Source organism: Pezoporus flaviventris, unplaced genomic scaffold, assembly GCF_033815535.1.
Source record: "Pezoporus flaviventris isolate CSIRO_AGI_PZ_B2104156 unplaced genomic scaffold, CSIRO_AGI_Pfla_v1 ptg000041l, whole genome shotgun sequence".
Classification (NCBI taxonomy): domain Eukaryota; kingdom Metazoa; phylum Chordata; class Aves; order Psittaciformes; family Psittacidae; genus Pezoporus; species Pezoporus flaviventris.
Genome location: NW_026892589.1, coordinates 324,517 through 339,323, shown reverse-complemented (window position 1 = coordinate 339,323; position 14,807 = coordinate 324,517). Strand labels below are relative to the sequence as shown.

Genomic DNA, 14,807 nt, shown 5'->3' with positions numbered 1-14,807 from the left:
ACCCCATGAAAGCAGCTCATCCCAAGCCCCATCCATACATCACACTGAGGAGGGAGTGGCACAGGAACAGCAAGGTTATTCCACGGGATGGTTTGTCAGCTTGCCAGCAACAAGCTACTGTGACACTGCTGCCCCCTCCTGCCTCTGGGCACCCAGCTCCTCCTGGCACCCAGTACAGAGCACTGCAAGATGCACCCCACTAAGCCCTCCCTGGAAAGATGACACAGTGCAGGCAATTGTATGCAAAGGCTTTACTGGGGGCTCCATACAAGACAACCTTGCTGGGGCATAAAGACATAACCCCTCTGGGGACAGCTTTCCACCTCCAGGACTCAGCACATCAACCCTCAGCACCTGGGGCTTTCTGCTGAGGGTTTCATTCTGTCCCACGCAGGTAGGATATTGCTGCCCAACACCAGGAGTCAGCTAAACCTCGCGGCACTGAGAGGGAGCACAGCAGCATTCCTGTCTGGAATACTGGTCTGCAGGGGAAGGAGGGCAGCAACAGGTACACAGGACCCCTGAGAGGGCCACAATGCCCATGAAACCCCTGGGGCAGCTCAGGGAGTCCTTGGTGCAGAGGCTACACAGCACCAAGTAACAACAGGAGCACATCTGCCACCCTGCAGCACCATCCCCAGCTGCTGTGATGTCCTTATCCCTGCACACTGGGGACTGGCTGCAGGAACTTCTCTCGGCTGCAGCACCCTTCGCTAGAGGTCTGGGTGTTCCCCCTCGTTGTGTTTCAGTGGGGTCTCGGCATCAGCAGTGGGAGTTTGGGGAGGTGGCAGTGTGGGCAGAGGCCTGGCAGGCGCAAACCGAAACTCCTCAGGCACAGGGGCATCAGGTGCCTCCTTGCGGTAGAAGCCGAGCTCCTGCACCAGCTGATTGATCTCCTCCCGGGTCATGTCGCTTAGGGGGATTCTCTGCACACACAAAGGGGTTGCAGCCCAGTGCCTGTTGGGCACCATCCACCCAAACCCTGCTGTGGCAGCAAGTGTCACCCTGTCCACTAACCTCCAGCTCTTCATATCGGTGGCTGAGGAGCACAAGCTCAGGGTCAGCACCAGGCAGATGCTTCATCTCCAGGTTATGGCTGGATGGTGTGTTAAGGAGCCAACAGTACTGGCCAGGTCCATGCAGCCCTCCCACCCCCCCATCCCATCCTGCTTTCCGTCACATTCCATTCCCTCCCATCCCATCCTCCATTCCATCCCATCACATCCTCCACTGCATCCCACTCCATTCTGTCCCATTGTATCTCACACCACTGCCCAACCATCCTGTCCTCCACCCCTTATACAATCCCATCCTCCATCCCACCCCTCATTCTGTCCTCCATTGCGTCCTGTCCTGTCCTCCAGCCCGTCCCACTCAGCCTAGTCCTGTTCTATCCTTTACCCCCATCCCATCCCATCCCATCCCGTCCCGTCCCATCCCACTCCATCCCATGGGAGCGCCCATCCCAGCAGAGGCCCGCTCCGGGCCGCAGCCGCACAGATCGCTGCTCGCCTCGGCCGGCGGGTACTAGAGGGGAATGTCCTGGGTGACGAACGCCTTCACCTGCGGGCACAGCGGGCGGCCCGGCCCGGCCCGGCTCGGCTCAGCGGTGGGGCGGCTCTGGACCCCATCCCCATCCCCCACCCGGCGGCACCTACCTCCCTCAGGCGGTTCAGCCGTCACCCGCCACAAGTCTGGAGGACGAGACGCTCCCGTCACCGCCGGCGGCGGCCCACGGTGTCCCCGCACCCTCCGCCCAGCCCTGCGCTTACCTCCACCTTCCCCCGGGCCAGGTCCCGCAGCTCAGCCCCTCGGTGCCGGGGGGATCCCGCGCCGAGCCCCGCCGCCAGCACCGACACCAGCAGCAGCCTCAGCGCCTGCAGCATCCCGCAACGCCACGTCACGGCCACCGCGCGCACGGGGGGTCCCGCCCCGACGGCCTGGAGCACGCGCACGTCGAGCAGCCGCAGTAGGACACACGCTGCACGGGCGGACAACAGCCGCACACCATGCATGCGCAGCGCGGCTGGCTGGGTGTACGCACGTACACACCCCGTAAACACGTGGAAACGCTCCTCATCACCCCCTAAATACGCCCGAACACCTCCTAAACACCCACACTACACACCCCCACACCTCCTACACACACCCCCCCACACACCACCACCACACACACCACAAACTTGGATGTGCACACGTGCACACTGCACACCACAAACGCGCATCAAAAACTCGATGCACACACAGACTGCACCCCAACACACAGCGTGCAAACACAGTATGCACATGCAGACATTGCAGACACACAGTGTGCAGCGCAAAGGGGTGTGCATGCATGGCTGGCTGTGTATGCACACAGCTGTGCACGCTCGCGCCCCTCTGCACACACAGCTGGGAGCACACATGCACAGCTGTATGCATAGCTATGTACAGCTACATGCAGTCCACCCACCAGTGCATGAATGCAACTGCACACACAGCTGCAAACAGGCACAAACACATCAGCACATGCAGTCACAAATGTAGTAGCATGTGCGTGCACCCAAAGCTTTACACACACGCCCAGCTGCATGCATACACGCATACTGTGGCTGCTTGAGGTTGGAGGCTGTTGGGGTCCAAGCCTCTGCTCAAGCAAGCCCACACAAGGCTGGTTGCCCAAGGTCACTGTCCACTTGGCTGTTGAGTTTCTGCAGGGATGGAGATGGTACAACTTGCCTGGGCAGCTGGTGCCCAGGGCTTGGTCACCTTACAAGAATGCAGACATGCAGAGGGAACCTCCTGTGGTCTAGTTTGAAGCCAGTGTCTCTGGTCCTGCCACTGGGCACCACTGAAAAGAGCCAGGCTCCATCCTGTTGCCTTCAGGTATTTACACAGATTGATGAGATTCCCTAGAGCTTTCTCTACTCCAGGCCAGACAGTCCCAGCTCTCCCAGCCTCTCCTCATGTGATAACTGCTCCAGTTCATTATCTTTGAAGGCCTTCATTAGACTCCCTCCAGTATGTTCATCTCTCTTGGACTTTCTCTTGGGAGCCCAGCAGTGGACTCAGCACTCCAGGGGTGGCTTCACCAATGCCTCCTCAACCTCCCTTGACCTGCTGACAACACCCCTGATGCAGCCCAGGAAGCCATCATTCACCTTCTTTGCTTCAAGAACACACTGAACTCATTGTCAGTGTGGTCTCCACCACATAATCTTTCCAAAGCCTTTTCTGCAGAACTGGTTTCCAGGCAGGTGCCCCCCCAGTATACCCTGGTACCTGGGGTTGTTCCTCCCCAGAGGCAGGACTTTGCACTCTCATTTATTGAACTTCTTAAGGTTTCTGCCAGCCCATTTCTCCAGCTTGTCCAGGTCTCTCTGGATGGATGCATGATCCCCTTGTTTATGAACCTCCCAGTCTGGTGTCATCTGCAGACTTGCTGAGGGTGCATTCTGTTCCATCATACAGGTTTGGTAATGAAGATGTTTAACAGGACTGGACCCAGTACCCTGTGGTGCATTACTACTTAACTGGCCTCCAACTAGACCTTGTGCTGCTGACCACCACCCTCTGTATCCAGCCACCAAGCCAGTTTTCAATCCACCTCAACGTCTGCTCATCCAGCCTGTACATCAACAGCTTATCTAGAAAGATCTGATGGAAGATAGTGTCAATACCTTCCTGAAGTCTGGGTAGACAATGTCCACTGCTTTCCCTTCATCTGCAGGGCCACTCACTTCATCACAGAAGGTGGTCAGGTTAGTCAAGCAGAACTTCCCTTCAGTGAAGCTGTTCTGACTCCTCCAGGTGCCTAGCAGTGGTTGCCAGAACTTGCTGTTCCACCACCTTTCCAGAAATGGATGTGAGGCTGACTGGGCTCTAGTTCCTTTGTCCTCTTTTGTGCCCTTCCTGAAGACAGAAGTGACATTTGCTTTGCTCCAGCCTTCTCCCAGTTGCCACAGTTGATCACAGGTTATTGAAAGTGGCCTCACAATGACAGGAGCCAGTGCCGTCCATCCCACTAAGGCTCAGGGAGCTGTTCTCCAGCAAGATCCTCTTCCACATGGTGCTCCAGCCTTTCCCAGGCTCTGTGGCTCCTGAAGGCTAGTCTTGATAGTAAGGAGGTGTCTGGGACCTCTGCCCTCTCCATGCCCTCTGTCACCAAGTCCCCCACCTCCTTTGGGTGCATACAAGTGCATATGCACACCCGAAGCAGCCCCCTGTTGCTCTCACACCCACCAACGCAAACCTGTGCACGTAAGGCACCGTGTGACACGCAAGGACCTGTGGGGCTGCACGGCACCTCCCACAGCTCCAGTTGTGCCGTGGACACAGACACACCCGCCGCAGTGCCCGCGGGTGCACCGGGACACGGCGTCGCAGCGGCGCACACACAGAGAGCGCGCGGGCAGGTGCGCACGAGGGCAGACATGCACGCGCGAGGCCAGTCGTGCACGCGCCGGCGGTCACGTGGGCAGATGCGCGCTGGGCAGTTTCAGTGTCACTTTTGCGGCTCCTGCGCCTTTAAGGCTCGCGCAGGTGCGCGGAGCTGACATCACGGGGCGCGGCGGGGCCGGGCCCGGGGCCGGTGTCGCCCGCTCGGGCTCCTCGTCCCGATGGAGCCGGCCCGGCGCGGGAGCGCGGACCAGGGCTCGGCCGCCGCCTTGGGGCCCCGGCCCGGCCCCTCGTGGGGTCCCTCGCCCGCCGCCGCCCCCCCAGCACGGCCGGTGCCTTTCGGCTCCGGCGGCTCGGCCCCGGCCGCGCCTTTCCTTGGCGGCGGCGGTGGCCCGGGTGCCCGCCGAAGCTCTCGGTCGGACGCCGCCTGCGACCCCTTCCCGTATGGCTGCCCGCGGCCCGGCGGGGTGCAACGCTGCGGTCCTGAGGAGCGGGCCCCGGGCAGGGGCGCGGAGCCCCTGCCGCTGGAGGTCGGCAGGGCGCAGCCCGAGGGGCCCGGCGGACCCCACAACTTCCCGTTGCCGGCCTTGCTGCCCCCCAGCCCTGGCGCCCCCCCGGCCCGGCCTGGCGTGCAGTCCCCCGTAGCGCCCTCCTTCCCCGAGCTCGGTCCCCTGGAGCATGCTGTGCCCGGGAAGCTACCGCCCGCCGAGCGGAGGGAGATGCTCCCCAAGGCCGAGTCCAGCGACCACATCTCCGCTTGGGCGGGCTCCTCGCCGCGGGCTGCTGGGCTACCCAAAGCCGTCTCCAGCGAGTTCCTCGCCAGCGGGAGGGTGGGCCTGTCCAAGCCGTCTGCTCTCTCCAAAGCGCAGCCGGAGGACCTCTCCCTCTTCGGGAGGTCCCTCGGCCAGCCAAGTGCTGGTGATTCCTCTGACGCACTCGGCTGCTCGGGAAGGAGCCCGGAGGACAGTTCGTTCCGGTGAGCAGGTGCTGTGGGGGGACAAGCAGCGGGAGCAATGCTGGGCCAAAGCTGCCAGTGCTGTGGAGCAGCAAGTGCAGCCTCCTGTGGGGCTGGAGTCGCCCCTTTCTTCCCACTGTAAATGGTGTTCACATGGAGGAGATTGGGATGAGGAGCTGTGAACACACAGGTTTAGTGGGGGGAAGGATGCTTAGTGCTTACTGTCCGTGCAAGCAGTGTGCATGGGGTGGCATGTCACAGGCTGTGGAGTGGGTATCATCTGCCCCCACTGTCCTGGAGCTCTGGAAACGATGTGGCACTACCTCCCTTGCTGTTGAAACATTCTCACTGTGACTGAGATTTGACCTAGCACTGCTGGAAGAGCCTGCAGGCTGCTAGTACGTGCTGCATAACAGCGCTCGTGTTGCGACTGATGGTGGCTTTGCACTGATGAAGGACACTGATGCAGGGCTCGCAGCGCTGCTGTCACGTGTGGTGCCCTGGCGTTTCGGACTGGCTGAGCTCTTGGGCAGAGTCGGGGGCTGAGACTGGGTTCTTTTCCCCAGGAGCCCCAGAGATGTGTGATTTCTAGGGAGGGGAAGCGGTTTTCCAGGGAGACCCTGTCTTGCAGGCTGCCTGCTGTGCTAGCTTGCCCGTGTCAGTCGGTGGTGATGAAAGCAAAAGGTCTTTTGTGTTGGTTTCTAGAATTTCACAGGGGTCTGGGTTATAGTGGGGCTTGCCTTGCACCAAGATGCAGGTCATGGGGCAATTCAGAGGAAAGGACCCATCTCCTGTATATGCCCTAGCTGAGGTTCACCTGTCGCCATTTCTGCTGTGGGCAGAGAGCTTCCTTGGTGGAGCTGGGGATTGAACTGGGGTGGGGGGAACAGGGAACACCTCTGAACCCCAGTCTTAGTCTGTTCTTCCTTTGTCCTCCCAAGCATCACAGTGGTTACCTGGAATGTGGGCACAGCTATGCCCCCGAATGATGTGACATCCCTGCTGCACCTCAACACAGGCGAGACTAACGATGTGGATGTGATTGCCATTGGGTAAGAGGCTGAGGTGCAGGGCCCCCTCCCCTGCTGCACCACATCCCTTTCTGGGGGATTACCATAGCCCTGTGGGGTGGAGAATGGAAGAGCTGCAGCCCAGCCCCTCTGGGGCACAGTGAGCAGGGAGAGGTGTGCATTGCAGGCAGCAAAATATCAGAAAAGGTAATGGAGAGTTAGGTCCCAGAAAAATGGAAATGCTAAGAGGAACAGAAACCCTTGAATCCCAGGTAGCCTTGAACCCCCAAAGGGCCTGGAGCTGGCTGTGCTATACAGAGCTGGGGCCTTGGCAGTGCTGCTTTTGCTATGAGCCCTGGCAGCCCTGAGGTCAGGTCTGCAGAGGCATTCAACTTGCCTGTTGTAGTCCTCTGGGAGTGTTTTCTTCATCTCATCTTTTGCCCATGGTATGCAGGCCTCAAGGGCACAAATTTGCCATTCTCTCATAGATGGATTGGCTCTGTTCCCCTTGCAACACTTAACTTTGGGCAAGGCAGTGACATGTTAGTGTGGCGAGGTTTTATTGGCATGGCTGGTGAGGCCAGAGTCTAAGGGCACACTGGTCCCTCAAGGTTTGCTGTGCTATATGGATTCCTGCTAAGACCAGAGACATGCTGCCTTTGCTCAGGGAGTGAGACACTGCTTCTGCCTGTGTGTGTGAGGTGGAAGAGCTGCATTTGCCTCAAGGAGGCTCCCAGGGACTCCCTGATTCTCCATGCTCCAGGAAGGGGCAGTGTAAGGCTGAGTCTGCCAGAGCTATGATGCTGTGTTGGAGCTGGTCTCCTGGTCCCTTTGGCCTTGCAGGCCAGCAGTTTGGAGCTGTGGAGGTAGATTGAAGCATGAATGGATGGGGTAGGGGTGTAGCTGACAGCAAGAGACATGCTGGGACAGTGTCCTGCTGCTCCCTACCCCCAGGCTGTTTCTCCCTGGCTGTGTCCTTCCTCTGACCCACGTCTCTGTGCCCTGAGCACTTGGTATTTCTGGGCAAAGACATTTCCTGATTCTGCCATTCACTGGGAACATTCTCCTTCCCCCTCTTCATTAATTGCTGAGCCAGGAGGATGCTAATTAACTTTCTGTTTGCTGCTGCTCTGAGCTTGGTGGCTAGGATGCATCTGGACACCCTGTGCTGAAGTACTGGTGAGACTTGGCTTCTCTGTAAAGACCAATATAGCTGAAATGTCCCATAAGTCCCTCTTACACCTAGAGATAAGCTTTAGACTGCTGCCCAGCTCTGTGCAGCTGAACTCCTCCTGCTTTAGAAAGGGCCAAGGCCTCTCATGGATTCAGGGCCACTTATACCTTCTGCTAACACATGGCCCAGCGTTGCTGGAGCAAGGATATGGCTGGCTTGTGCTCTAAACCCAGGATCCTCCTTGAACTGCCCTTCCTGCCCTGGTTCTGCTCCACACACTATGCTTTGGCATCTCTCCTAAGGAGCTCCTGCTAGCTTGGACATAAATGCTTTCCTGGTGTGGCTATGGGACCTGTCCCTTTCCTCCCAGGCTGCAAGAAGTGAACTCTAAGATAAACAAGCGCCTGAAGGATGCCCTCTTCACAGATCAGTGGAGTGAGCTCTTCATGGATGTGCTGAGCCCCTTCCACTTTGTCCTGGTAAGGAGTTCCCAAAGGGGCTGGGCAGCTGGTGTTCCCTCCCTGCCTGTTGGGCAGGTAGGCCACAGACAGGGAGAGTTGAACTGCAGGGATGGAGGGAGGAGTTGCAGTGGGAAAGCACAAACTGGTGGCAGGACAGCCTGCAGCTATCCAAGCAGCATGTGGGGGCTAACCTGAGGGCTAGAGATGTACCTCACCAGCGTGCTGTCTAGCTTTTGCCAACCTGCTCCCTTTCCTGCACCTTGAGCTTCCCCTGTGGGGCTTTGGAGACACTTGCTGCCTGCTCCATCACACCAAGGCAAGGAAGTGTATGTGGGAACAAGCCTTTGCTTCTGGCAGCAGCCTGCAGATCCCAGGGCAGGTTCAACTCCCAGGGTGCTTGCCCCAGAGCATATGCAGCCTTGGTGCTGCTGGGCTTATCTCAGCTGTCAGTATGGAACAGGTTGTCAAGAGAAGCTGTGGCTGCCCCATCCCTGGCAGTGTTCAAGGCCAGGTTAGATTGGTCTTCGAGCAACATGCTCTAGTGGAAGGTGTCCCTCACCATGGCAGGGGATTGGAACTCTAGGAGCTTTAAGGTCCCTTCAGCCCAAACCATTACATGATTCTATTCAGGAGGGTGTTAGTAAACTCTGAACAAAATGTGCTATTAGTCATCTGCAAGACAGGGAGCATGCAAAGGATGGAGGTGCTTCTCCTATGGCCTGGAGGTGGGGGAAGCCGTCCCTGCCCCTACAGGCTCTGCTGTGGCTACCCTCCTGCTTCAGCCTCTGCCCCCATTCCAGGTCAGCACTGTTCGGATGCAAGGTGTGATCCTACTGGTATTTGCCAAGTACTACCACCTCCCCTTCCTGCAGGACATCCAGACAGACTGCACAAGGACAGGGCTGGGAGGCTACTGGGTGAGTGTAGCGCTAGGGGAGGTGGTGAGGGGCTGGCTTCCCAAGGAGTCACAGGATCCTCTCGGTGCAGGGCAACAAGGGTGGGGTGAGTATTCGTCTCTCCATCTTCGGCCACATGGTCTGCTTCCTGAACTGCCACCTGCCAGCACATCTGGAGAAGGCAGAGCAGCGCAAGGAGGACTTTGCCACCATACTGCACATGCAGCAGTTCGAGGGACGTGTGGCCAGCGGCATCCTGGACCATGAGTGCGTACCCCACCACTTTGCTCCCCAGTCTGGGCTCTAATGCCAGCCCCTGTCTTAGACTCCCTCAATCCCAGCACAGCTTGGAGATAGGGTTTTGCCTGCAGGGCTGTAAAACTGCCCCATGGCCCAGCAGCAGCCCAGTATGTTGGGACAGGTGTTAAAAGAGATCCTTGGTCTCCCCTGGAGCATGTCCAGGCATGAAGCAGCTCCCTGCCATACTGGCACTATTGGAGTTTGGAAGTGGTGAGTGGAGTGCCTGGCTCTGACCCAGTGTCTTGGCTATGCATTCCAACTCGGTAGGTGATTTGCTGTGGAAATTTCCACCATCAATGCTCAGGGAAGGTGGGCATGTTAGTTGATGGTTCTTGGTCCTACCTGAATAACCCTGACAGGCCTGGCTGCTGGTCAAGCTGTCAGCCAACTGCTGACCTGTACTGGTGCTCTTGGGACCACCTGTGCCACAGGCTGAGGCTGCCCACAGGATATTTCTCTCCTGCCAGCATCGATAAGTCTCGGCCCTTCCAGCCTGTTGCACTCCTCCTACCCACAGCCTCGTGTTCTGGTTTGGGGACCTCAACTTCCGCATCGAGAGCCTTGACATCCGCTTTGTGAAGTATGCCATTGACAGCAACATCCTGAGCCAGCTATGGGAGAAGGATCAGGTGAGAAGGATGGACACACTGCAGAGCCTCAGCCAGGCCCCAGGTGGCAGTTGGCTCTTGTCCCACAGCTGTATAGGCAGTTTTGGCAGGACGTGCCCTTACTGCTCATGGGACACAAAAGGCCCTGGTTCTGTGTGGAAAGGGCAACACAGTCCCAAGATGGTCTTTATGGGAGCTGGGCATATGTTTCTTTTAGCAGTATGTTAGGAAGAGCTGGGGGACTACAGACTTGCTGCTTGCATGGCATGGACAAACCCTGAGAACTGTGTGTGGGGCTGGCAGCAGTGGGGCAGGGATGACTGTGCTAACGGTGGAGAAGCATTGCGGGGCTTGCAGAGGGGGGTCTGGCCATAGGGGCTGGCGTGCTCCTGTTTTCTTTCCCACAGCTGAATATTGCCAAAAGCACCTGGCCTGTCCTCAGTGGTTTTCAGGAGGGCCCCCTGAACTTCCCACCCACTTTCAAGTTTGATGTAGGCACCAACAAATATGACAGCAGGTAGGACTGCAAAGCTCAGGTATGTGCTGGGCCTGGGAGCAGGTGGCACGGCTGAGGGATGCAGGTGGGGCACGGATGCCAGCCAGGGCACGTGCTGGTGGGGCAGGGACTGATGCTGGTGCAGATAGATGGGGGGATGGGGTAGGCTGGGGCTGGCAAGCTGGGACGCAACTGTTGTGCTGGTGCCAGTGCAGGTCTGTCCCTGCAGCTGCACTGAGCTGTGTGCCAAGATGAGCTGCGTCCCCTGCCTGTGCGTGTGGTAGTACCGGGGGAGGCAGCTTGGGGTGGAGCCCACTGGCCCCTGCCAGGCAAGAGATGCCCCTCTGTGCCCTGCAGTGCCAAGAAGCGGAAACCTGCCTGGACTGACCGCATCCTCTGGAAGATCAAGTCTCCCAGTGTTGGGCTTGGCATGGGTGGGCACCGGCCCAGACGGAGTGTCCTCTCAGTGAGCCAGCTCTGCTACTGCAGCCACATGGAGTACACAGTCAGCGACCACAAGCCAGTAGCTGCCATCTTTGCAGTGCAGGTGAGCACCATCCAGGGCCAGTGGGCACACAGGGGTGAGACACGCAGCTTGTGTGTGCAGCTTATGATGGGGTGTGTGGGGCTTACTTTGGTAAGCTGTCACCATGGCTGGGGGCTGCTAGACAGGTGCCGTGGGCAGCAGGGGCAGCTCTTTGGCATGCCCTTCCTTACTGTGTATCATAGAAACACAGAGTAGTTCGGGTTGGAAAGGACCTTAAAATCATCTAGTTCCAGCCCCTTTGCCATGGGCAGGGACACCTCACACTAAACCATGGCACCTAAGGCTCTGTCCAGCCTGGCCTTGAGCACTACCAAGGATGGAGCATTTACTACTTTGGGCAACCTGTGATAGTGCCTCACCACCCTCACAGTAAAGAACTTCTTTCTTACATCCAACCTGAACTTCCCCTGTCTAAGTTTGAACCTGTTACCTCTTGTCCTATCACTGCAGTCCCTAATGAAGAGTCCCTCTCCAGCATCCTTGTAGGCCCCTTTCAGATACTGGAAGGCTGCTATGAGGTCTCCACGCAGCCTTCTCTTCTCCAGGCTGAACAGCCCCAACTTTCTCAGCCAGGCTCCATACGGGAGGTGCTCCAGCCCCTGATCATCCTCGTGGCCTCCTCTGGACTTGCTCCAACAGCTCCATGTCCTTCTTGTGTTGAGGACACCAGAACTGCACACAGTGCTGCACATGGGGTCTCATGAGAACAGAGTAGAGGGGCAGGATCACCTCCTTCGGTCATGCTCCTTTTGATGCAGCCCAGGACACAGTTGGTTCCTGGGCTGCAAGTGCACACTGAAGCCGGCCTCATGTTCAGTTTCTCATTGACCAACACCCCCAGATCCTCCTTATCCGCAGGGCTGCTCTGAATCTTTTTCCTGCCCAACCTGTAGCTGTGCCTGGGATTGCCCCAACCCAGGTGTAGGACCTTGCACTTGGCTTGTTGAACTTCATGAGGTTGGCATTGGCCACCTCTCAAGTGTGTCGAGGTCCCTCTGAATCACATCCCTTCCCTCCAGTCTATCAACCAAACCACACAACTTAGTGTCATTGGCAAACTTGCTGAGGGTGCATCAATCCCACTGTCCATGTCAGCGACAAAGATGTTGAACAAGGTCCCAACACCGATCCCTGAGGGACACCACTCATTACCCATCTCCAGCCGGACACTGAGCCATTGACCACAACTCTTTGCGTGCGGCCATCCAGCCAGTTCTTTATCCACCCAGTGGTCCATCCATCAAATTGATGTCTCTCCAATTTAGAGACAAGGATGTCGTGTGGGACAGTGTCGAACGCTTTGCACAAGTCCAGGTAGATGACAACAACTGCTCTACCCCTGTCCATCAGTTCTGTAGCCCCATCATAGAAGGCCACCAAATTGGTCAGGCAGGATTTCCCCTTAGTGAAGCCCTGCTGGCTGTCACCAAGCACCTTGTTGATTTTCATGTGCCTTAGCATGCCTTCCAGGAGAATCTGCTCCAAAGTTTTGCCAGGCACAGAGGTGTACATCTCTCTTGCAGTTTGCTTCCAAGACAGACAAGCCCCCGGTTGAGATTTATGTGGCTGATGAATGGAGCAGGCCTGAGCAAGCAGTTGTCAGGTACAAGATGGCTGCTGGCTTCCACCGGAGCTCGTGGGACTGGATAGGACTCTACCGGGTAGGGGCTTGGGTGCTGCTGGGGCTGAAGGGAGTGGGGTGCACTGCACAGCACTGTGGGGTTCCTTCTGAGCTACCCCCTAATGGTGGGCACTGGTGCATGGCATGGGCCTGTGCTCTATGCTTTCCTTTCCCTGGGGAAGCCCTGGCAATTATCCAGGATTTGGCTAGCAGCAGGATTTGGCTCTGCTTCAGGAGGCTCAGATCCAGTAGTTCCCTCTTTCTCCTGCCTGGTGGGCCCCACAGGGTCGAAAGCCTGGCACTCCTTGGAGGCTGGGGGCCAGGGCACTGTTGAGTGGGTGCAAGGCAGCTCTTGGTTTTGCTCTGAGAGGAGAGGGGGCTGAGAGCGAGGCAAGCTAAGGCAGGGTGGGAGGTGATGGTGCTGAGTAAGGCTTATGTTCCTGTGCACCAGTGTTCTCCCATGTACATGCACACAGGTGGGCTTTCGACACCCTAAGGATTACGTGTCGTATGTCTGGGCTAGGAGCGATGATGGTGAGCGCTGCTTGGAGAAGCAACCATGTGCACAGGTGAGCTGGGCCAACCCTCCTGTCCTGCTGGGCACATGTCCCATCATGGGGGGACGGGGACCTCTTTATGCTCCTGATGGTAGAAGTTGGCACCTCCTTACTACTCTGTGCTGAGCCTTAGGCAGGTCTACTCTCCTGAAGTAAGGGATATTGGCTCTGGGCTGGGGCTGGAGGTGGGAGGGGGCATCCCTGTGCCAAGCCTTGGTGCCCATCATCTCTCTCTGCGCTACAGGTGATGTTCTCAGAGGAGGCCCTGCCCAAGGGGAAGGGCGAGTACATCCTTGGATACTACAGCAACACCTCCAGCAGCATTGCTGGTGTGACTGAGCCCTTCCAGGTCAGCATGGCCAAAAGGCAAGGGTGAGGGGTGGAGGGAGGCCGGGGGTGATGTGCATAAGGTGCTTGGCTGGAGGAGGACAGTGGCTTTGGTGCCCCAGATCAGCCAGCAGCGCTGATGCAGGGGTGCAGATCTCCCTGCCCAGGTCAGAGGAGGGCAGCAGCCCCACAGACAGCTCAGGCAGCAGCTCAGAAGAGGAGGATGACAGCACACTTGTCCTGCTGGCCCCCAAGTCCCGTAGCCCCAGCCCAGGCAAGATGAAACGGCACCGGAGCCGAAGCCCCAGCCTAGCCAAGTTCCAGGGCCTCATCCTGCGGCCATCAAGCCGGGACAGGGGTACAAGCCGCAGCCCCTCACCCCAGAGCCGCCGTGGCATCCCTGGGGACATCCCCACCATCCACCTGCCCCAGGAGGAGCTGGGGTGCCGTGGAGTGAAAGCCAAGGAGTCAGGGCGAACAGCCAGCAGCCAGGAGGGCAGCTCTTTCTACCAGACTGTGCGGGAGCAAGGTGGCCCCTGGCATGTCTCTGCTGACAGCCCCTTGGCCAGGGCTGACCCGAGGAACCTGGGCCTGCTGCCTGCACTCCGCCTTGAGATGATCGACCAAGCTCTGGGACGGCGGAGGGAGAGCACAGACCAGAGCTACCCTAGCCAGAGTCCCACCAGCCCCCCTGGCTGCAGGACCTCCCCAAAGGAGGGGAGCAGCCCCCAGGAGCTGGACAGCCATAGCTGTGCCCTGGGCCACTGATACAGTGACCCTTGTCTCCTTCCTCCCTGTAGTGTGCTTGCTGTGTGCTTCCCTCTGCCACTTTCCTGCCGAGACATCCCTCTTCCCCCTTATTTATTGCAGTGATTTCTCACTACTGCAATAGAGGCCTCCCTGTGGTCCTTCCAGCCTGAGCTGCTGTCCTGGGCCTGGTAGAGCTGGGATATGGCACAGGGGAAGGCAAGGCTAGTCTAGTATGGTGGGGGGAAGAGTCCACTTGAGATTCAAAGTGCAAGACCCTTTGGTCCTATGGGAGGAGTGCTGGCTTCACATATGAGGTGGGACAGGAGCACAGGGCTCTGGTAGCAATGGTGATGGGCATAGAGCAAGGACTGCCCCAGGGTACCCCTTAGATCAAAGCTTGCTCCTTCCCTGCTGCTACCACTGTGCCTCAGCCTGGACTTAGTGCAAGCGACAAAATAAACCATCCTGCCCACTCTTGCTGCACTGTGCTTACTACAGAGGTGGCAGGATCAGCCCCTGCTGTGGAGACCACAGCATGTGCAGGGAGGGCAGCAGGCTTTGCCCTGGCACCACACTCAGACCATCCTGTATTCATCTTCTGCACACAGGGACTGAACCCCTCCTTAGAGCCAGCCCAGCTCACCAGTGCCCATCCCACCCTGGCTGTGGAAGGGGGTTGGATCACACCACAGTGCTCAGCCGGCCCAGCTGAAGAGGCACAAACCCAG

At 58.1% G+C, this 14,807-nt stretch overlaps 2 protein-coding genes across 4 annotated transcripts; one reads left to right on the top strand and one right to left on the bottom strand.

Annotated features, from left to right (window-relative positions):
* Positions 1–236: 236 nt before the first annotated feature.
* Positions 237–2,137, bottom strand: SELENOM (selenoprotein M). Its single transcript, XM_061465688.1, has 5 exons — positions 1,773–2,137; positions 1,659–1,694; positions 1,529–1,563; positions 1,018–1,096; positions 237–926 (listed from the first exon to the last, which is right to left on the bottom strand). The coding sequence occupies exons 1-5, from the start codon at positions 2,013–2,015 to the stop codon at positions 714–716; spliced, it is 606 nt and encodes a 201-aa protein (XP_061321672.1). The 5' UTR covers positions 2,016–2,137; the 3' UTR covers positions 237–713.
* Positions 2,138–4,583: 2,446 nt separating this feature from the next.
* On the top strand, positions 4,584–14,554 carry INPP5J (inositol polyphosphate-5-phosphatase J). 3 transcript variants are annotated; one of them, XM_061465685.1, is made up of 12 exons: positions 4,584–5,353; positions 6,274–6,384; positions 7,887–7,995; positions 8,778–8,894; positions 8,965–9,140; positions 9,691–9,802; positions 10,189–10,298; positions 10,635–10,824; positions 12,348–12,485; positions 12,922–13,014; positions 13,247–13,351; positions 13,483–14,554. In XM_061465685.1, the coding sequence occupies exons 1-12, from the start codon at positions 4,599–4,601 to the stop codon at positions 14,095–14,097; spliced, it is 2,631 nt and encodes an 876-aa protein (XP_061321669.1). In that variant the 5' UTR covers positions 4,584–4,598; the 3' UTR covers positions 14,098–14,554. The 3 variants fall into 3 exon arrangements, with proteins under 3 accessions (XP_061321669.1, XP_061321670.1, XP_061321671.1); XM_061465686.1 differs by having other exon boundaries at positions 4,670–5,353; positions 13,475–13,744; XM_061465687.1 differs by having other exon boundaries at positions 4,670–5,353; positions 13,497–13,703.
* Positions 14,555–14,807: the final 253 nt, after the last annotated feature.